The sequence below is a fragment of the Akebia trifoliata genome, chromosome 2 (assembly GCF_017979445.1).
Source record: "Akebia trifoliata isolate Shusen 1 chromosome 2, ASM1797944v1, whole genome shotgun sequence".
Classification (NCBI taxonomy): domain Eukaryota; kingdom Viridiplantae; phylum Streptophyta; class Magnoliopsida; order Ranunculales; family Lardizabalaceae; genus Akebia; species Akebia trifoliata.
Genome location: NC_141376.1, coordinates 16,532,809 through 16,549,831, shown reverse-complemented (window position 1 = coordinate 16,549,831; position 17,023 = coordinate 16,532,809). Strand labels below are relative to the sequence as shown.

General features: G+C 34.8%; 1 protein-coding gene across 1 annotated transcript; it reads right to left on the bottom strand.

The window, feature by feature from the left end:
- Positions 1-291: 291 nt before the first annotated feature.
- On the bottom strand, positions 292-15,288 carry LOC147409802 (PRLI-interacting factor). Its single transcript, XM_086431860.1, has 3 exons — positions 14,372-15,288; positions 504-1,444; positions 292-403 (listed from the first exon to the last, which is right to left on the bottom strand). The coding sequence occupies exons 1-3, from the start codon at positions 15,044-15,046 to the stop codon at positions 331-333; spliced, it is 1,689 nt and encodes a 562-aa protein (XP_086287986.1). The 5' UTR covers positions 15,047-15,288; the 3' UTR covers positions 292-330.
- Positions 15,289-17,023: the final 1,735 nt, after the last annotated feature.

Below are 17,023 nucleotides of genomic sequence, written 5' to 3'. Positions count from 1 at the left end.
GTTTACCTCTATATATTATTCAACATCTAGATTCTATCTTCCAACCTTCAAAACTCAAAAAACAATATAAAATTTATTGGGGAGGCTTATGATGATGGGATTTTAGCGAATGATAAGTTGAAGACTCAGATAGATTTTATAGGTCATCTCTAGTTTTTTTCCCAAAAACCCAAAGTATAGTCGTATTAGTACCTCAAAATTATCCTGCTTCTTTTGGGCACATTTCAGAAGAGATGTCAGTGGAATTGCATTTTTTTGTTCTCATTGTTTTAAGGTAAGCGACTGAAGACGGATTCAATACCAGAAGCACTCAAAAAAGATTTTACTAACTCACCAAGTTAGCACCTTCATCAGTGGAACTGCTACATCCACTAGTCGGTGTTTCGAATTCTTAAGGCACTCCCTACATACAAGATCAGAATTATTGATTTTCATCTGTTTCAAAGCCCCTTACACTACATGATAGACCATATCTCACACATGTGAGTTGTACGAAAGGCTACCTTGAATCCAGGGCACTTGCTTCACAGCCTTTAAAGAAAGACCGGCGGCGCCACCAGGTTTGGAAGGCTTTGCTCAGATTAGGACATTCAGTTGTCCCTTGTCTGGAGAAATATCGGATCCATTCCATGAACAATAACTGCTGATGTTTCATGGGTAATGTAAGGAGCGCCTGACCCGTGGCTTCCTCGAACACCTTAATGTCAAGGCCCTTTCTGCACCTCTGCAACCAACCAAAGTCCACCAACATTGGCATAAACCACGCTTGAAGAACCCCACACCGAGCTTCTGACCGACACTGCAGCTTCCCTGTCCCAAGAGCAATAAATATCGAAACTGATATCCGGCTGAGCTCGTATCTGACCATCTGTGATGTCCTCTCATGCATTCTAAGCAGATCACATTGATCTGCCCAGACATCCACAAACTCTTCGGCCATTTGTTGGTCCAGAAGAATCTCAAATAGCCAGACAATGTTGTCGACTTGTCTAGAGATTCGTACAATCAAGGGTTTAGAAGACTCCTCCCTTGTCAATCTTTCCTCGGGAATAGAGTCAGAAGCCTCCTCGAAAAGTTCTATCAATGAACCCAGACAAGACTGGCAAACATCGTACAGCTCAGACTTGTTGAGGCTACCAAGGTCCTTCTCATAAGTTGAGGTTTTTGATACGATGCCCTTCACTAAAGACTTGAGCTCACTCCTTGAGTTATTGTTGGTTCCATTTGTAACTGAACGGACGAGTTGCATAGCCAAATGTTGTTGGGAGTTGAATTGTTCCGGTGAATACAGCCGGGCCAACACGTCTCTGGTCGTAGTATCGTCAAATGAGATTCTCCTAAAGAGGCTCTTTAGCTTCTCTTCTTCACCCTCACTCCAAGGAACAGCTTCAAGGTATTTCAAGCAAGACAACACGCCTTTGGTAAACATGATGCCTGCTGCTACCTAATTTGTAAAACCCAATAATATTAACACAAGAACAAAACTCGTTCAAAATTCAGTGCATGAGGGCATCTGCGCTAGTGAAAAAGACTGAATTCTACAACCTATATTAAGAATTTTGTACGGTTATATATCATGGATATTTTTATTTTGTTATTTATCCATACTTGCATATCCATAAGTAACCACTAATCTAAATTTACAAGCATATGTGTGATTAGTCAGATAAAAATTATCATCATATCTTTTTCACATATGACAATAATGCCATATGTCATCCCAATAAAACAATAAAATAAAATTATTACAAATTACGACAAACCATGGTACACAGAAGGGGTATAGCATTCAATGCCCCAGCATGCCAACCTTCCTAAAAATTGTGCATTTTTTCTCATAGCTGGCTTTTCTGGGTGCTTTAGCAAGTATAGTATCCAACCATTCTCTATGAATTCTCAAATGATGTAAAAAATTGTTTAGTCTCTCATAAAATGCTAATCAACTTCCTTATGCTGGTTTTTTTGTGCAAAGTTTGAGTAAAGGTAAATCGCAACCTAATTACAAGCATCTCCAGAGATGCATTCACCATGAACTTATTATACCTTTTCTTATATCATATTTTGTTTCCACAACTGATTGCCTTTTACTTAAGCCAGGAATCTTTCTTTTTCTGCTACTTAAACTATAGAAGTAGAATTTATACTAGAAGAGAAAAGCCAGCCAAAAACCAAAAAACAAAGGAAAAGAGCTAGCTAGCTAGAAAGAATCACACACTAGGCTCAACAAATATCTCCTGATTAAAACAAAATCATCACAACAAGTTTCCCTAAAAGTCGGTAACGATGGATAATCACAAATATATTAAGGCCTTGAGCTTCATATTCTCCAATCTTCCCTACTGACCAAATGATTAGATGCAAGGATCTTTTCCAATATAACCGTTATTTTAACAGCTAAGTTCTTCCCAACAGAATGAAGTAATCCTTCAGTGTCTATTTCGGTCAACTTGGAAAGGGAAATATTTTGATCAATGTGGACATTAATACATTTTTTTGAAAATGAAGAAAATGTTGTGGAAGTGATGAAAACATTGAGAAAATTTATATTTAAAATGTGAAAAATGATCAAATAGGTATTAAAACACTTTCATTAAGTAATCAAAATAAAATAAACCACCTTATGAAGTGCAAAAATGAAGATCAACAACATTCTACTATGTATATGCACAAGTATTTAAGACCACAAAGTTGAAAAATAATAGTACTCTACATAGAAATGAAAACTATAATTTCAAATTAACAACATACTATGCAAAACACTTGCTTAAATTGAGAAACTATTAAGTACTTGATTCATGTGTTATTATATTTTCAACTTTTGAATATGTATGAATAAACTAATTATAAATCTAACTAATTAAAACATTTATGATAGCATGCATGCTATATAAACATAATTAAACATTTAAAATATGTCAAAATAAGCGGATATAGATATCTAAATAACCATAATTCATTTATATTAATTAATAGATGTCATGTGCATTTACTCTATTATTAAACACTATTACTATTATATGTAACTTACAAGTCCTTTCCATAAGCAATTTATAATTTTTATTATATTTATAAGGATTTAAAAATATTTTTGATTGAAGTTTACTATTCATCGGAATACTTCCACTGAAATCATGCATTTTTATATCTAAAACTTGATTATTTTGGTCAAAATTTAATATTCACCAGACTATTACACGAAATGGATAGTGTATCCATCGAAATATTTACAAAAAGAAACCGTCAGTTAAATTTCATGCAAGACCTTGTGGAAATGAAAACATTGAAATACGTCGAAATTTAATACTATGGTGTTAGGGTTTGGGATTGTAAATTTTATTGTAAGGGCATTTTTGTAATTTAAAATATTAATTACGAAAATTTTGAAGATTAACATAAAAATGAAAGGTTATTTAAGTAATTTTAGAAAACTAACGTGGTTATAAGGTTGTAGGGTTGTAATTTTATTTGCTTTGACGTAAATGATGGGGGGTATCCAAATTTTGGTCTCAAACCACACTTACTCCGCTTTCTTTCATTATAATAGTGTGTGTGTGTTTATATATATATATATATATCCAATGACTCATGAGAAAACACATGATCTCTGTTGTGTAAACAAAAAAAATCCAACGGCAGAGATTTATACATATCCCCATAACACACATCTCAGACATACTTATCTCGAGGATAAATCTCAACCGTTGGAATTTGTGTTTAGATGGTTGAGATCATGTGGTTTTTCCATGATATACGTATGGGTCATGTTCGGCACCCTACATATTTTGTCCTACATGGGTTAGAAGTTTTGGAATAGGCTGATTTTTGGTGAGGATGATCTCTATGGTGAGGAGATTATCCTCACCAAAAATCAGCCCATTCCGAAACTTCTAACCCCACCAAAAGTTGTTTACGAAAAAAAAACGGTCCACGATTCTTCAACTTGTAAACATGGGGCTAGAGGCTTTGGAATGGGCTGATTTTTGGTGAGAATGATCTCACCATAGAGATCAGCCTCACCAAAAATCAGCCCATTCCAAAACTTCTAACCCATGTAGGACAAAACACATAGGGCAAAAAGTAGATAGCCGAACCTTTCCCCATATATGTATAAATATATATATATATATATATATATTTACACGAGAATGTAGTACTTTTAGCTTGTTCATTTAAGCAAGTGTTAATATATTAAGATGTATCTCATTGTCATGTAGCACATAATACTATTTGGTGGTAAGACTTTCAAATACATGTGCCAGTGTGTAACACAATGCTACTGATCCTCATTTACACACTCCATACGCTATTTGAGGTAACTTATGAGTATGTTATCATGCATATGTTATTTCCAACAATATCAATAAAAACTTCCTCAACATTTCCATAAAAACTGTAGTAATTTTCACAGTGCTAAAATATTTCCATTTCCACTATGACTGAAATAGGCATCGGAACCAAAATTTAATACATTAGAACCCAGGCCATGGAGCTAAAAATAAACCTCGCATTGGTACCAACCAACGTAAATTGTCTTCTTCCTTGGAATAAATTGTTCAATACAAAAGAAAAGCAAACAATTACCCGAAAAGGACCAAATTTCTCACTAATTATCAAAAAAAAATACTAAAAGAATTTACTTAAAACGAATTAAAATGTTGGACCGTCCAACATTTTTCTAACTCGCTGGACATTCTAGTGTTTTGCATTGTGTTTTAAATAAAATGCCCCAACCTACAAAAGTCTTTGATCATTTTTGTCATTCAAACTCATAAAATAATATAAAAAACTAGACTGTCCAACGAGTTCCTAAAACGTTGGACAGTCCAATGATTTAACTTCTTTCTATGTAATTTCTAAAATATATAAGTTTTTGATAGTTAAATAGAAATTTGGTCCTCTTATGGCAATTTTCCAAAAGAACAAAACATATAGGAAATTCTTTAAAGAAACTAAATTCAATTGATAATAATGACCCAAAAGTCCTCTACAACTCAATTTTCATAGGTTAAATAAAGATTTAAAGTCCTAATACAACCCTATTTCGTACTACAATAGAAGAATTGTGAAAAAAATAATTGTCAAGTCTCATAATGAGAGCTTGGCAAATATATTAACTAATGTGAATGGATAAAAATGCCCTTACATAGAAATAGTAGAAATCTAGGAAACTAGGAAATAATGAAACATTACAAGACATTATTTTCAATATTCCCCCTCAAGCTAGGGCAAATATATCAACTAAGCCCAACTTGACAAGATGAGAGTTATTAACAGAGGGACCAACATACTTCGTAAGCATGTCGGCAAGCTGATCTAAAGAAGATACAAATATTGTCTGAAGGGCACCAGATCAAACATTCTTCCTGAGAAAATGAACATCAACCTCTATATACTTGGATCTCTCGTGAATGACAGAATCAGAAGCAAGCATGATAACAGACTTGTTGTTGCAAAACAATGTGGAGGAATCAGAGACAGGAAATCCTAGCTCTATAAAAAACGATCGAAGCCAAATAAGCTTACATGTGTAAAAGGTCATAACTCGATATTCAGTTTTAGCAGAAGAACAAGAAACCACACTCAATTTTTTTACTTTTCCACGAGATCAGATCACCACAATGGAAAGTGTAGAAATCAGAGCAAAATTTCATATCTGTAATAAAACCAGTATAATCAACACCAGTGAAGTTGAACAAATGAGGTTGAACAATGGACGAGTAGAAAAACCCAAGATCAGGATGCGACTTCAAGTAACGAAGAATACGATAAACGGTATCAAGATGAGAAGTGCGCAGAGCATGCATGAAGTGACTGACCACACTAACCACAAATGTCAAATCCGTTCTAGTGTTAGTCATATAAATCAAACGGCCTACGAGTCTCTGATAAAAAGGATAACATAATGGATCATCAGATTCTGCATGAAGGCAATAATTCTGATCCATAAGAGAGGAAATAGGATGACAACTAAGCATACTTGTGTCTTGAAGAAAATCCAATGTATATTTGCGTTGAAATAGCGAAATACCACGGTGAGAGCGGCCCACTTTTATCCCCAAGAAGTACTTGAGGGGAACCAAGTCCTTAACTTCAAAAGCACAATCCAATATCTTTACCCCTGTCAATGCACTGGACATCACCTCTAGCCAAGATAATATCATCCACATAAACCAGAACAATGACGCAACGACCATCCAATCCTTGACAAACAAAGCAAATATGATTTGAATTATATCTGAAAAACTCTATAGATAAAATGACCTCAGAAAAATGTTGAAACTAGGCTCACAGAGACTGTTTTAGGTCATATAGAGATTTAAGAAAGCAACATACCTTTCCAAAATACTCCCCTTAAAGACGAAACCAAGAAGGGGATCCATATAGATAATCTCAGTCAGATTACTATTCAGAAAGGTATCCTTCACATCGAATTGGTGAAGAGACTATAAGTGACATGAAACTAAAGAGATAAGGAGGTGAGCAATGGAAATTTTAGCTACAGGGGGCAAATGTAGCATCAAAATCCTTTCCTAGAGTCTGCGTAAATCCCTTAGAAATTAAGCATGCCTTATATCGATCAACGATGTCATCCACAAGATATTTGATAGTGAAAACCCATTTACAACCAACAGTCCGCTCCCCAGAAGGAAGGAGAACAAGCTCCTAGGTGTGATTCTTTTGGAGCTTGTTCCCCTTCTGCAAAACATCTATCTCAACAGTCATGACTCCAATCCACTAAAGACCTCACAAAACCTCTAATACATACTAAGGAACTCAAATAGAATCAGTGGCGGTAAGGTAGGCATGATAAGTAGAAAAAAGTCCCTAATAAGAAACGAATTGAGCAATAAGATGATCAATAACACACTCCCGCTTACCTTTGCGAAGTGCAATAGGCAAGTGAGAGTCCGAAATAGAAGGGATACGAATAGGTGTAGAAGAGGATATATTGAGTCCAAGGACAAGGTTGGAAAGGGGCGAAAGCAACAAGAGTAAACATGAAGCGTCGATGAAAATAAAGAGAAGACCGGAGAGGGTAACACTATATGAAAAGGATCCTACAAAGGAAAAAAGTCATGCAAAGATATAGAACGAAAGTATGAAACATTTTTAAAAAAGATGACATCCAAAGAATGTATGACACGATGAGAAATGGGATCATAACACTGATACCCCTTCAACATAGATGAGTAACCCAAGAAAACACACCGAATGACTTTGTCATCTAATTTCATGCGATAAGGGGTTATGTCCTGAACAAAACAAGTGCACCCAAAGACTCTGGGTGAAATGGGGAAGAGGGTGTTATCGAACGAAGAACATGAAGAGGCACCTGTCCCCCTAAGGTGCGACTCGAAACACGGTTAAACAGGAAAACCGCAGTGAGGACTACCATATTCCAATACAACTTAGGAACATGGATTCCTCGAAGAGGGCAACGAACAATATTTATCAAGTGGTGATTCTTACGTTCCACCATCCCATTCTGCTCAGAAGTGTAAGGACAAGTCAACTAATAAAGCATACCATGTTTATGAAGGTGAGAACGAATCCCATTAGAAATATATTCTCTGACATTGACGGACCTAAGAGATTTAACAGTGATGTTGCACTAAGTTTGAATCATTTTTAAAAAATTAACAAAAATAGGAAGCATTTAAGAACAAGAATGCATAAGATAAACCTAAATACAACGAGAATAGTCATCTATAAATATAACATAATATCAATGACCAATAGAAATAATATGGGAAGGCTCCCACACATCAGAGTGAACTAAATCAAACATTATCTTAAACCGATGCATACAAGGAATATATGAAGTACGTCTACGTTTAGAAAGCTCACACACAAAATACTGAAACTTGTGTCTACTACAAGAATTTTTTAAAACAAGAAATAAAGAACATAAATGCTAAAAATTAGCATGTCCTTAGCCATTGCTGGGCATCTCTTGATGGTGTCCATCGTTGCCCAATAATTTGTATTCCATGATTATGCGAGCTACATCTAGATTCCACATCTTTATATGTTACACTCAAGTTTAACTTTTTCAAAAAAAAAAATAGCATGTTCTAAGCGAACATGCTACAAATCTGAAGACAGAGAAGAAAAAACATGGCTCTTAGATAATGGAAACACAGAAGCCAAGACAGCAGTATGCTGAGATCCAAACAAGTACAATCCATCCCTCTCATACCCCTTGCCATAACTCTTTTTCAAAGTCAGGTCTTGAAAAATAAAGCGAGTAGGAAAAAATGTTATTAAGCAATTTAGAGATTTGGTAATACTATTCACAGACAAAAGATTAAGAGATAAGTGAGGAACATGAAACATAGAAGCAAGGAAAAAAAACATAGGATAAAGGGATAAAGAGCATAATCTCACAAAGGAATGGTAGAAGATCGCAACAGATAAGGATAGAGCTGAAAACATCAGACCTTCTCATGGCCAATCTTCCCACAATGACTGCAAGTAAGACCACTCCCTTTACCACAACCACCACCTCCACGACCACGACTCCCAGATCCCTGGGCACGAGAGTCAGAAAAACCTGAATTGGCTGCTAAAATCATATGATTTGTAGTTGGAACATAAAGAATATAAAGGGCCTGGGTCTGAGAAGGAACTGTACGATGACGACGCTCATCACTATCAATGGTCTCAAATGTCTAAAATAAAAAAGGTAAAGGAGTAATGTTAAGAACCTGAGTCCAAAGTATCACAAACTCAAGGCGTAAACTCATGAGAAACTGGTATGTCTAATGTCAAGCAATCATTGTAACCACATACCCAGCTGCTTCTGCAAACAACTCAGTCATAAACTCATAATAAGAGAACTCCTCTCAGCAGGACTGAATAAACCTAAAATAATTAGCTACACTCTGAGTCCCTTGGGTAGCCTAGGCAATGTTTCGATAAAACTCATAAATCCTCGAGTCATTCCTAGCATGCGTATATGGTACATAAACATGGTATAGATGCACTGTTCCATAGAATTAAATAGCCATCCAAGAATAGTGCAATTATTGATCTCCCATTATTCAATTTTAGGATCAGTGAGGGGTGGCTTATTAACGATACTAAAAAACCATCCAGATTTACCTCTACTGCCCAAATAAAGTCTCACAAACCGAGACCATGACTAAAAATTCCAACCATCTAATAAGGCACTAATAATACGTTGGGTTAAGAAATTTGCCCCAAGAATAGTGTTGGAATCCTTGGTCTCTTGATTCAATGTCATCACTCACAGTGAACAAGAAATTAGTAACTTTGGCTTGAAGGGAGATCTTCCGTAATCTCGACCCAATATGGAATAAATCACGAGGTAAAAGGCAGCCTTCTAAACCAAAAAATCGGCAAAGAAAAATCTATTGCAGTTAGAAAACAGCAACACCTAGCAATAGCACTATCGTAAGGCAATAGCAAGGGCTGAAAATCTTATTGCAGACACCAAGCTCCACCCTTGTTGTTGTCGCAGGGCACCAAACAGCACCCCTATTGCTATGGCAGGGTAGCACCCAATCCAACAATGGCAAAAACCCTATCATAGGCCAGGGATAAATCTAAACAACCTGTCGCAAGGAAAAAACCCTATCGTAGGGCTTAAACACAGTGCAGAAAATCTATCACATCATGTGATTACTAATACAATCCCTATCGCAACATACGATTAAGGGAACATGAATTAAAACAGAAAAAAAAAGCTTATGAAGGGGAGACCTTCTAATGAAGCTCTTGCTAGGTTATTAGGTCTCAAGATCTAGAGGGTTGATGGGGGAGAAGAAAAGAGAGGAGATGATGCTTCAATATCCCTAAATCGAAGAGGAAAACCCAAGGAGTGGATCGATGGGTCCTCTAGGGCTCTGATACCAAGAAGAATTGTGGAAAAAATAATTGTCAAGTCTCATAATGAAAGCTTGACAGATATTTATATTAACTAATGTGTATGGAAAAAATGCCCTTACATAGAAATAGTAGAAATCTAGGAAACTAAGAAATAATAAATCATTACAAGACATTACTTCCAATACATAGTACTTGCCATTGCCAAAATAGTAAAAAAATAAGTAACTTAGCCAAACACATAACCTGAAATAAGATATTCCTAACTGAACCAAACTTTCAAAACCCTAAAATCGGTTAAAATCACAAGATAAGAAGTACTAAAATAAATAACACATTTCAATTTTGAACTAAAATTTGACCCCATGAAACGACCTATTTCCAAGATGCATATTGGAACCAATATCATAGGCTTGTCATTAGCTTTCCAACAATGTGTTCTAATAACAATCAGCAAATTGGATACAAAGTTGGGTATGTTGGAAGCCAAGATGCACAGAAACAATGTCATTTGCTCTTTCTACCTGATTTCTTCAAATTCAAATGCTCTATGAAGTCTTTTGTGACATGTCCAAAACCAAAATACCAAAATGTCATCTGCAAACTACAAGTGAAAAACTATCACCCGCTATTCCTCAACTTTGAAACCCCTTCCAACATGCCTCTCTCAACTACTATAGATATCAATTCACTTGCCACTTCAACAATTAGCAAAAATTTAAAGGTGACAGAAGGTCTCCTTGCCTCAACTCCCGAGATCTATTAAGAAGTCCCATTGGACTCTCATTAAATAGAAATGAGAAGGAAACATAGGACACACTTGACACATGCCACCAAACCCCATGGTCATAGTACAAGAAAATCCAACTCCAATGGTTATACATCTTCTCCATACCAATATTGCAAACTATGCCCAATTTTCCTCCCTTGATTCTTGGATCAATGTACTTATCAACAATTAAAAATCCATCCAAAATTCATCTATTACAATAGCTCCTTGCTCCCAAGAAATGATTTGAGAAAGCATCATCCTTGAGCAGCTTTGCAATATGTTAATAGCCAGTCCTCACCTTACTATGAAAACGAAGTATGAATGTACAGTGGAAGCCATAATTAAGAAAAGTCCGTTCGTGAAATTCAGAATCATCTTCATGAGATCACCTTTGATAACCTACCAACAAGCCTCACAAAATTCGAGTGAGTTTCTATTATCACCCTGGCTTATGGATCCAAAAGAAAACAAGCCTTACAAATTTCCATAGAGAAACCATCAGGCCCCAAAAAATCCTTTTCCCCATCCATGCATTTAATCACCTCTCAAACATTATTTTTCTGAAAAGGACTTTCAAGGCATGTTGCTTGGTTACAACTTATACTCACAAACAAAAGGCCATTTAAATTGGTCTATACATGTCTCTCTTGGACCATAAATTAGAATAATAATTCATGATAACTTCACTTATACAGTTATACCAACATTTCCTTCCACAAAATTCTCATTGATCTTCATTCCAAATATTATCTCTTTCTTTCATGGACGTTGGTCACCTTATGAAAAAAAATTTGTCTTTTATCCACCTTCTTTCGATCATTGCACCTTATCTTTTTTGCTTCCAACTTATTTCTTCCATCTTTGATACTGTTAGGAATTCCTCTTTAGCACTTACCTTTTTGATCTTTTCCTCATTAGATAGCCACCTAATTTCTCCTTCCATCAAGCCCTTTGAGTTCCGTTAGCAACACTTTCTTTCATCCACTCTACCAAACTCGACTTATTCCACTCGTTGGAGAAACAAGACGAGAAACGGAAGGTAGGTTTTATTTCATCTTTTTAAATACAAAATATGAAACCTTTTACTATTAAGACAAATAAACATAATAAAGATTGCAAGGTTATCCCTGAGGAGAGTTTAACTACACAACATAGGATAGTGGAATCAGATGTTTTATTAATAGATGGCATAGAGAGTGTAAAATAATTAATGTCGAAGAATAAGTTGGTGAAATCTAGAAGGATAAAAACATTATCTTCTCTAAATAAATTAAAAAAGCAATAAATGTGAAGCTTAGAGCCATAGACTACAGTCGTGTAAGATGAAGCAATTACAGGCATTAAAAGCATAGCGAAAGATTTCAAATCTATGGAAAAAATATACACATATGGCATTAAAAGACTAGCAAAAGAGTTTCAAAAAATCAATTTGATTTTATGCCAAGCAGATCAACCATTGAAGCAATCTTTCTACTCAGAAAAATGATTGCGAAATTAAAAGAAAATTGACAATAACCATATGATTTTAATTGACTGAGAGAAAACATATGATAAAATATCTGGAGAGCTAATCTATTGGGAATTAGGAAAGAAACAAGTCATGAATAGATATATTGACACAATCAAGGAAATGTAAGAGAGGAATTGTGAACAATGTGAAAGAAAATGGAGAATAGACAACTTACAATTGGTAAACATTAGGAATCAACTTTGAATCCGTATTTATTTGCTCTAGCCATAAATGAGGTAACTACTTATATTGAAGAGAATGTATCTTAGTGTTTTGATGAGACTAGAGAGAGAGTGAACACAAAACTAAAATTATGACCGAGAGTGTAGTGTGTAATTACTGAGTAAAAAAAATACTTGAGTCTATATCTTCTCGGCAAGCAAAGGGAAATCAAGGAAGTCCACTATAGGAGGCAGAGCAATCCCTTGGACCAAGTTGAAGATGCGCCTACCAGTGCAGGGATGATCTGGAAATAACTATTTTCATTATCTTAGGTCTATTATGTATAAGGATGGAGAGATTGGGGAAGATGTCTCCCATAGAATCAAAACTGCATGGTTAAATAGAGGTGCACTTCTGGAGTGTTATGTCGTTCACACGTACCCAATCAAATTAAAAGAAATTTTCTAAAAGACAATAGTAAAACTAACTATGCTTTACAGAGTTCGATGTTAAACAGTCAAGTAGCATCAAGTTAATAAATTGAACATAGTGTGATGAGGATGTTGAGATGGATGAGAGGAAAGATATAATTAGAAATGAACATATTGAAAAAAGTGTGGAGTAGCTCCTATAGGCAATAAATTAATAAAAAGACGATTGAGATGGCATTCACATGTTCAATGAAGACTAATTACAGCCTCAGCTAAAAGGAACATGCAAGTTGAAGGTGCTAAATAGAACGAGATGAAGATCCAAAATAACAAGGGTTGAGATAGTGACATCCGATATGAACACACTTCCAATAACAAAAGACGTGTCCTGGGACAGAATAGAATGGAGGAATTCGATTTGTTTAGCCGAACCCAAATCTTTGTGATAAGGATTTTATCCCAATAGAATGGGCATACTTTTGATGGAAAGGGAAGCTCGATGCAAGAATTACTCTTTAGCATCCTTGGTTTGTTGTTTGTTTGGTGTAAGCAATTCAATGAGTTTAGAGGGGTGTTTTTTTGAAGATATTCTGTTTAGATGGGAGATTGTAAGATTGTTTCTTTTCTTTGAGGACCTTATCCTCTTATCAATAAAATTTTCACTTAACAAAATATATATATATATATATAGATAGATAGATAGATATACATATATATTGCTACTAACCCAATATACGCCCCTTCAACCATGATGCCACCCATTCATATCCTACATTGACTAGGATTATTTTTTTCAATTTCATGCATTAGGTGCTCCATATCACATTACTCGTAACTCGTAAAACTTCTAATAAACCACGTTCTCATCATGAGGTGCAAACTTGTTACTAAGATCAAACACTCCAAATATGGGGGATAGACATAATCCAAGTTCCATTTTCTCTCTCTCTCACACTAACCCGTATGTCAAATTCCAAATCTATCAACAAATTTCCATTCTACCAATGAGTTTGACAAGAATCTCAATTTCAACATAGGAGCTAGAAACATGTATGAGAAAGGATCAATCAAAGCATGGGTATGGTATGGATCCCAATTTAACAAGACATCCAATACAATGGAGCAGCATGCACTTTGGGCATTTTGCATATGAACATCGAAATATGTACTACCAGAGGAAGAAAAAAAATATTGTAAAGATTGATGAATTAAAAATAATAATAATAAAGATGTGACCCTAGTACTGATGAACATAACATTGATGTTCAAACCACCATCTCCCAATTTATGGATAAATTCAGCGCTCAAGAAGTATATACTAAGAAGATGGTTTCCTTTCTAAAACAGTCAATCAAAGTGGATCATTCAAGGATTTTCATATGCTATAATGCACTAAACAACATACACTAAGTAGAGTTCAATTAAGATGCATTATATGATTCAAATTTCAAAAGTTTCATGTCCTCAAACACTCATGTAACATCACACCACTATAAACCAAATGGAAAATGGATGAATTCAATAAATACCACAAGAATTGCATAGATCATGAATAAATTCAGAGAAATAAAAACTGATAAATTACCAACCAGATATAAACCAAATGAAAAAAAATATCTAGAAATCATAATTCACTCAATCCCTCACCTCAAGTACATCAATCGAACGTGAGACCCCCATCGTAAAAAGGCATTTCATGATATCATCTTCCTCAAACATAAGCTCAATAGTCTCATGAAAGACATTCAAATTATCTACGTCAGGAACTTCAATCCTACATAGATTCGTAGAGCTTCCCGAATTCCTTCGACAATTTTCGATCAAATTTGCAAAAACCGAGCTATTTGCAGACAAAACCTCGGAATACAATTCCAAAACCAAACATCCACCATTCTTTCCCTTTAGACTCAATCTTACATCAAAAACACCAGAGAAAGCTTCATTCTTGATCCCCTCATGTGTCGATGACTTCTGTTTCGTCATTGATCCAACTTTATCCCCAATTTCAACAACAGATGAAGGTTCCTGCACAATTTCTGGTAGATTATCAAAAGGAGTGTCGGAATCGATTGGAGAAACCCTTCCAGGAGACAAGATTCGGCGAGGATCAATTCGATTACGACCAACTAATCCTAATGGGGTTCTGTTGGTTTGAGGAGAATTAGGGAACGAATTGGTAGATTTCTGAGGTGTTTTTGATTGAGAATTGCTCAGATTTTCGACATTTCTAGGGTGATTAAGGCCAAAAGGGAAGCACCAGCCCTGGCGAAACCCTAGATTTTCACGAGGACGAAAGGTTTTCCTGTGGACGGTTTCCGCCATTAATGAGGGAGAGATGAGATATCTTTTATGAGAGTAGATTTGTAGAGAAAAATGGGGGAAAAATTAGGGTTTCGAGACGCATTGGAGAGAACAAAGTTCAGTTTTGGAGTTTCTGTGAGAGGTTTTGGATTCTTGTTTTGTTGGGTGAAGAAATAGAGAGGGAGATGTAAATTGTTGGAAGTGAAAGTGAAGAGGAGATGTGATGGATGATGGATGATGGATGATGGATCCTCACTGGTCACATGCACACGTGAAATGCTAAAATGCATTGGCGGGTGCACAGTGTCTTTTCGGATTTATTTTTGAGAGTTTCTATTACACACTAACTTTTACTTACAACACATCAATTCTTTTCAAAATTAGAGAATTCTTTTCAAAATTGTGCTACTTTTTCAAATTTTCAGTTCATTTTTATTTCCAAAACATATTTTCGAATGAGTGGTACGTACTCTAATTTAAAGTGGCAATCACTGATAAAAAATAACAAATTCGTTAGTAAATTTAAAGAACAAATATCCTTGATTTTAACATGACAATCTCGCTCGTAACTTTAAAGACAAATATCCTTATTTTTTAATAGTGATATCTTTGATAATTATCAACGAGTCTGTAACATTTTATCAGTCAAATCATCACTTTAAATTAGAATATCTTCCTACGAACTCACGCTCATAAATATGTTTTGAGAATTAAAATGAATAATATACCAGATATGAAATTTCATCATAATCACTACACAAAATGGTAATTTGCTCATAAGGAGTTGTGTAGATTGGTATTTTTTGTTGTAAGTAAAAGTTAGTTAACCTCGACGGCAAAAAAAACTACATAGGGACAAGGGGTGGTCATGGACCCCACAACAATTTCAGATTTTTTGTTTTTTTATCTATACTTAACTCAAGTTGAACTTCATGCAATGAATGGTATGTGGCCCCGGTGGCCCTTACAATTATTTTTATATTTCAAATTGGCAAAATACTTTCCTTTTTAAGGGTTAGTTTGCTCAAATGGATTACCACATCAGCAATCCAACACCACATCCCTCTAAATTTCAACGAAAAACTTTGATCCACAAAAAGAAAAATAAAATTCAAAACAAACTTCCATCTATCCCCCAAACTTAAAATAAAAATTTAACGGTGAAAAATAACTCTTTTTGAATTTTTACTTTTTCGAAAATCATAGAATTTTTTCTTCTACAACCCTAAAGCATTGGATCATGTTTTTGGATGCCATAAGTTGAGCCCAAAGACCCTTAATAAGTTGGAAATCCTTACCAAACTAGTTGAAATCTTAAAACTGAAAAAAAGAAAAACTCTTTCACAATTGAGTAAGACTAGCCTTACTAACTTAGTAAGATTTGAAATCTTTGTAAGGGATATTGAGCTCACGTCATTGTATCCAAAAACATGATCTAATGCCACAAGGATGTAGAAGACAAAATTTATCAACTTCCAAAATATTTTTATTTTTGCACAATTAAATTTTAAGTTTAAATTTTATTGGGGGTTCAGTAGTTGTTCATTTTCAAAACCTTACATCAAATTCAAAAAATATATCATTGAAAAAAAAAAAATTAGATCTGAGTTGTGATGGATTGTCAGTTTTTCCATGCATACTTTCCATGATGTCCGCTTAGGACTTAACTACTTGAGATGATTACTTGATCACATTCTTGAGAAGCTTTTAGTTTTTTCTTTTACATTTGGTTGGTTTTGGCATTTATACAATGGAAAACATAAATAAAGAAAATAAGGTTAAATTTATTTGTGGGGGATAGTTCTTGATATAGATTCATCACTATTATTAATATGTATCTAAAAAAATACTATAGTGTTTTTTAAATGCTATAATATGAATAATAATAACATTTTCCAAAACGCTATTAATTTGAAGTACTTCATACCAGCCACGAAAATGCTATTAAAATGGATAGCATTGCTTATTATAACTTTTGAAAAAAAATAAAATTATAAA

Bases quoted from the DNA above. Each gene is read 5' to 3' on its own strand.
- LOC147409802 (XM_086431860.1), bottom strand. From the start codon at position 15,046: ATGGCGGAAACCGTCCACAGGAAAACCTTTCGTCCTCGTGAAAATCTA. The intron at 1,445-14,371 runs GTGAGGGATTGA...TTTACAAATTAG, and splicing joins GTTCGATTGATGTACTTGAG to GTAGCAGCAGGCATCATGTT. The intron at 404-503 runs GTAGCCTTTCGT...TCTTGTATGTAG, and splicing joins GCAAGTGCCCTGGATTCAAG to GGAGTGCCTTAAGAATTCGA.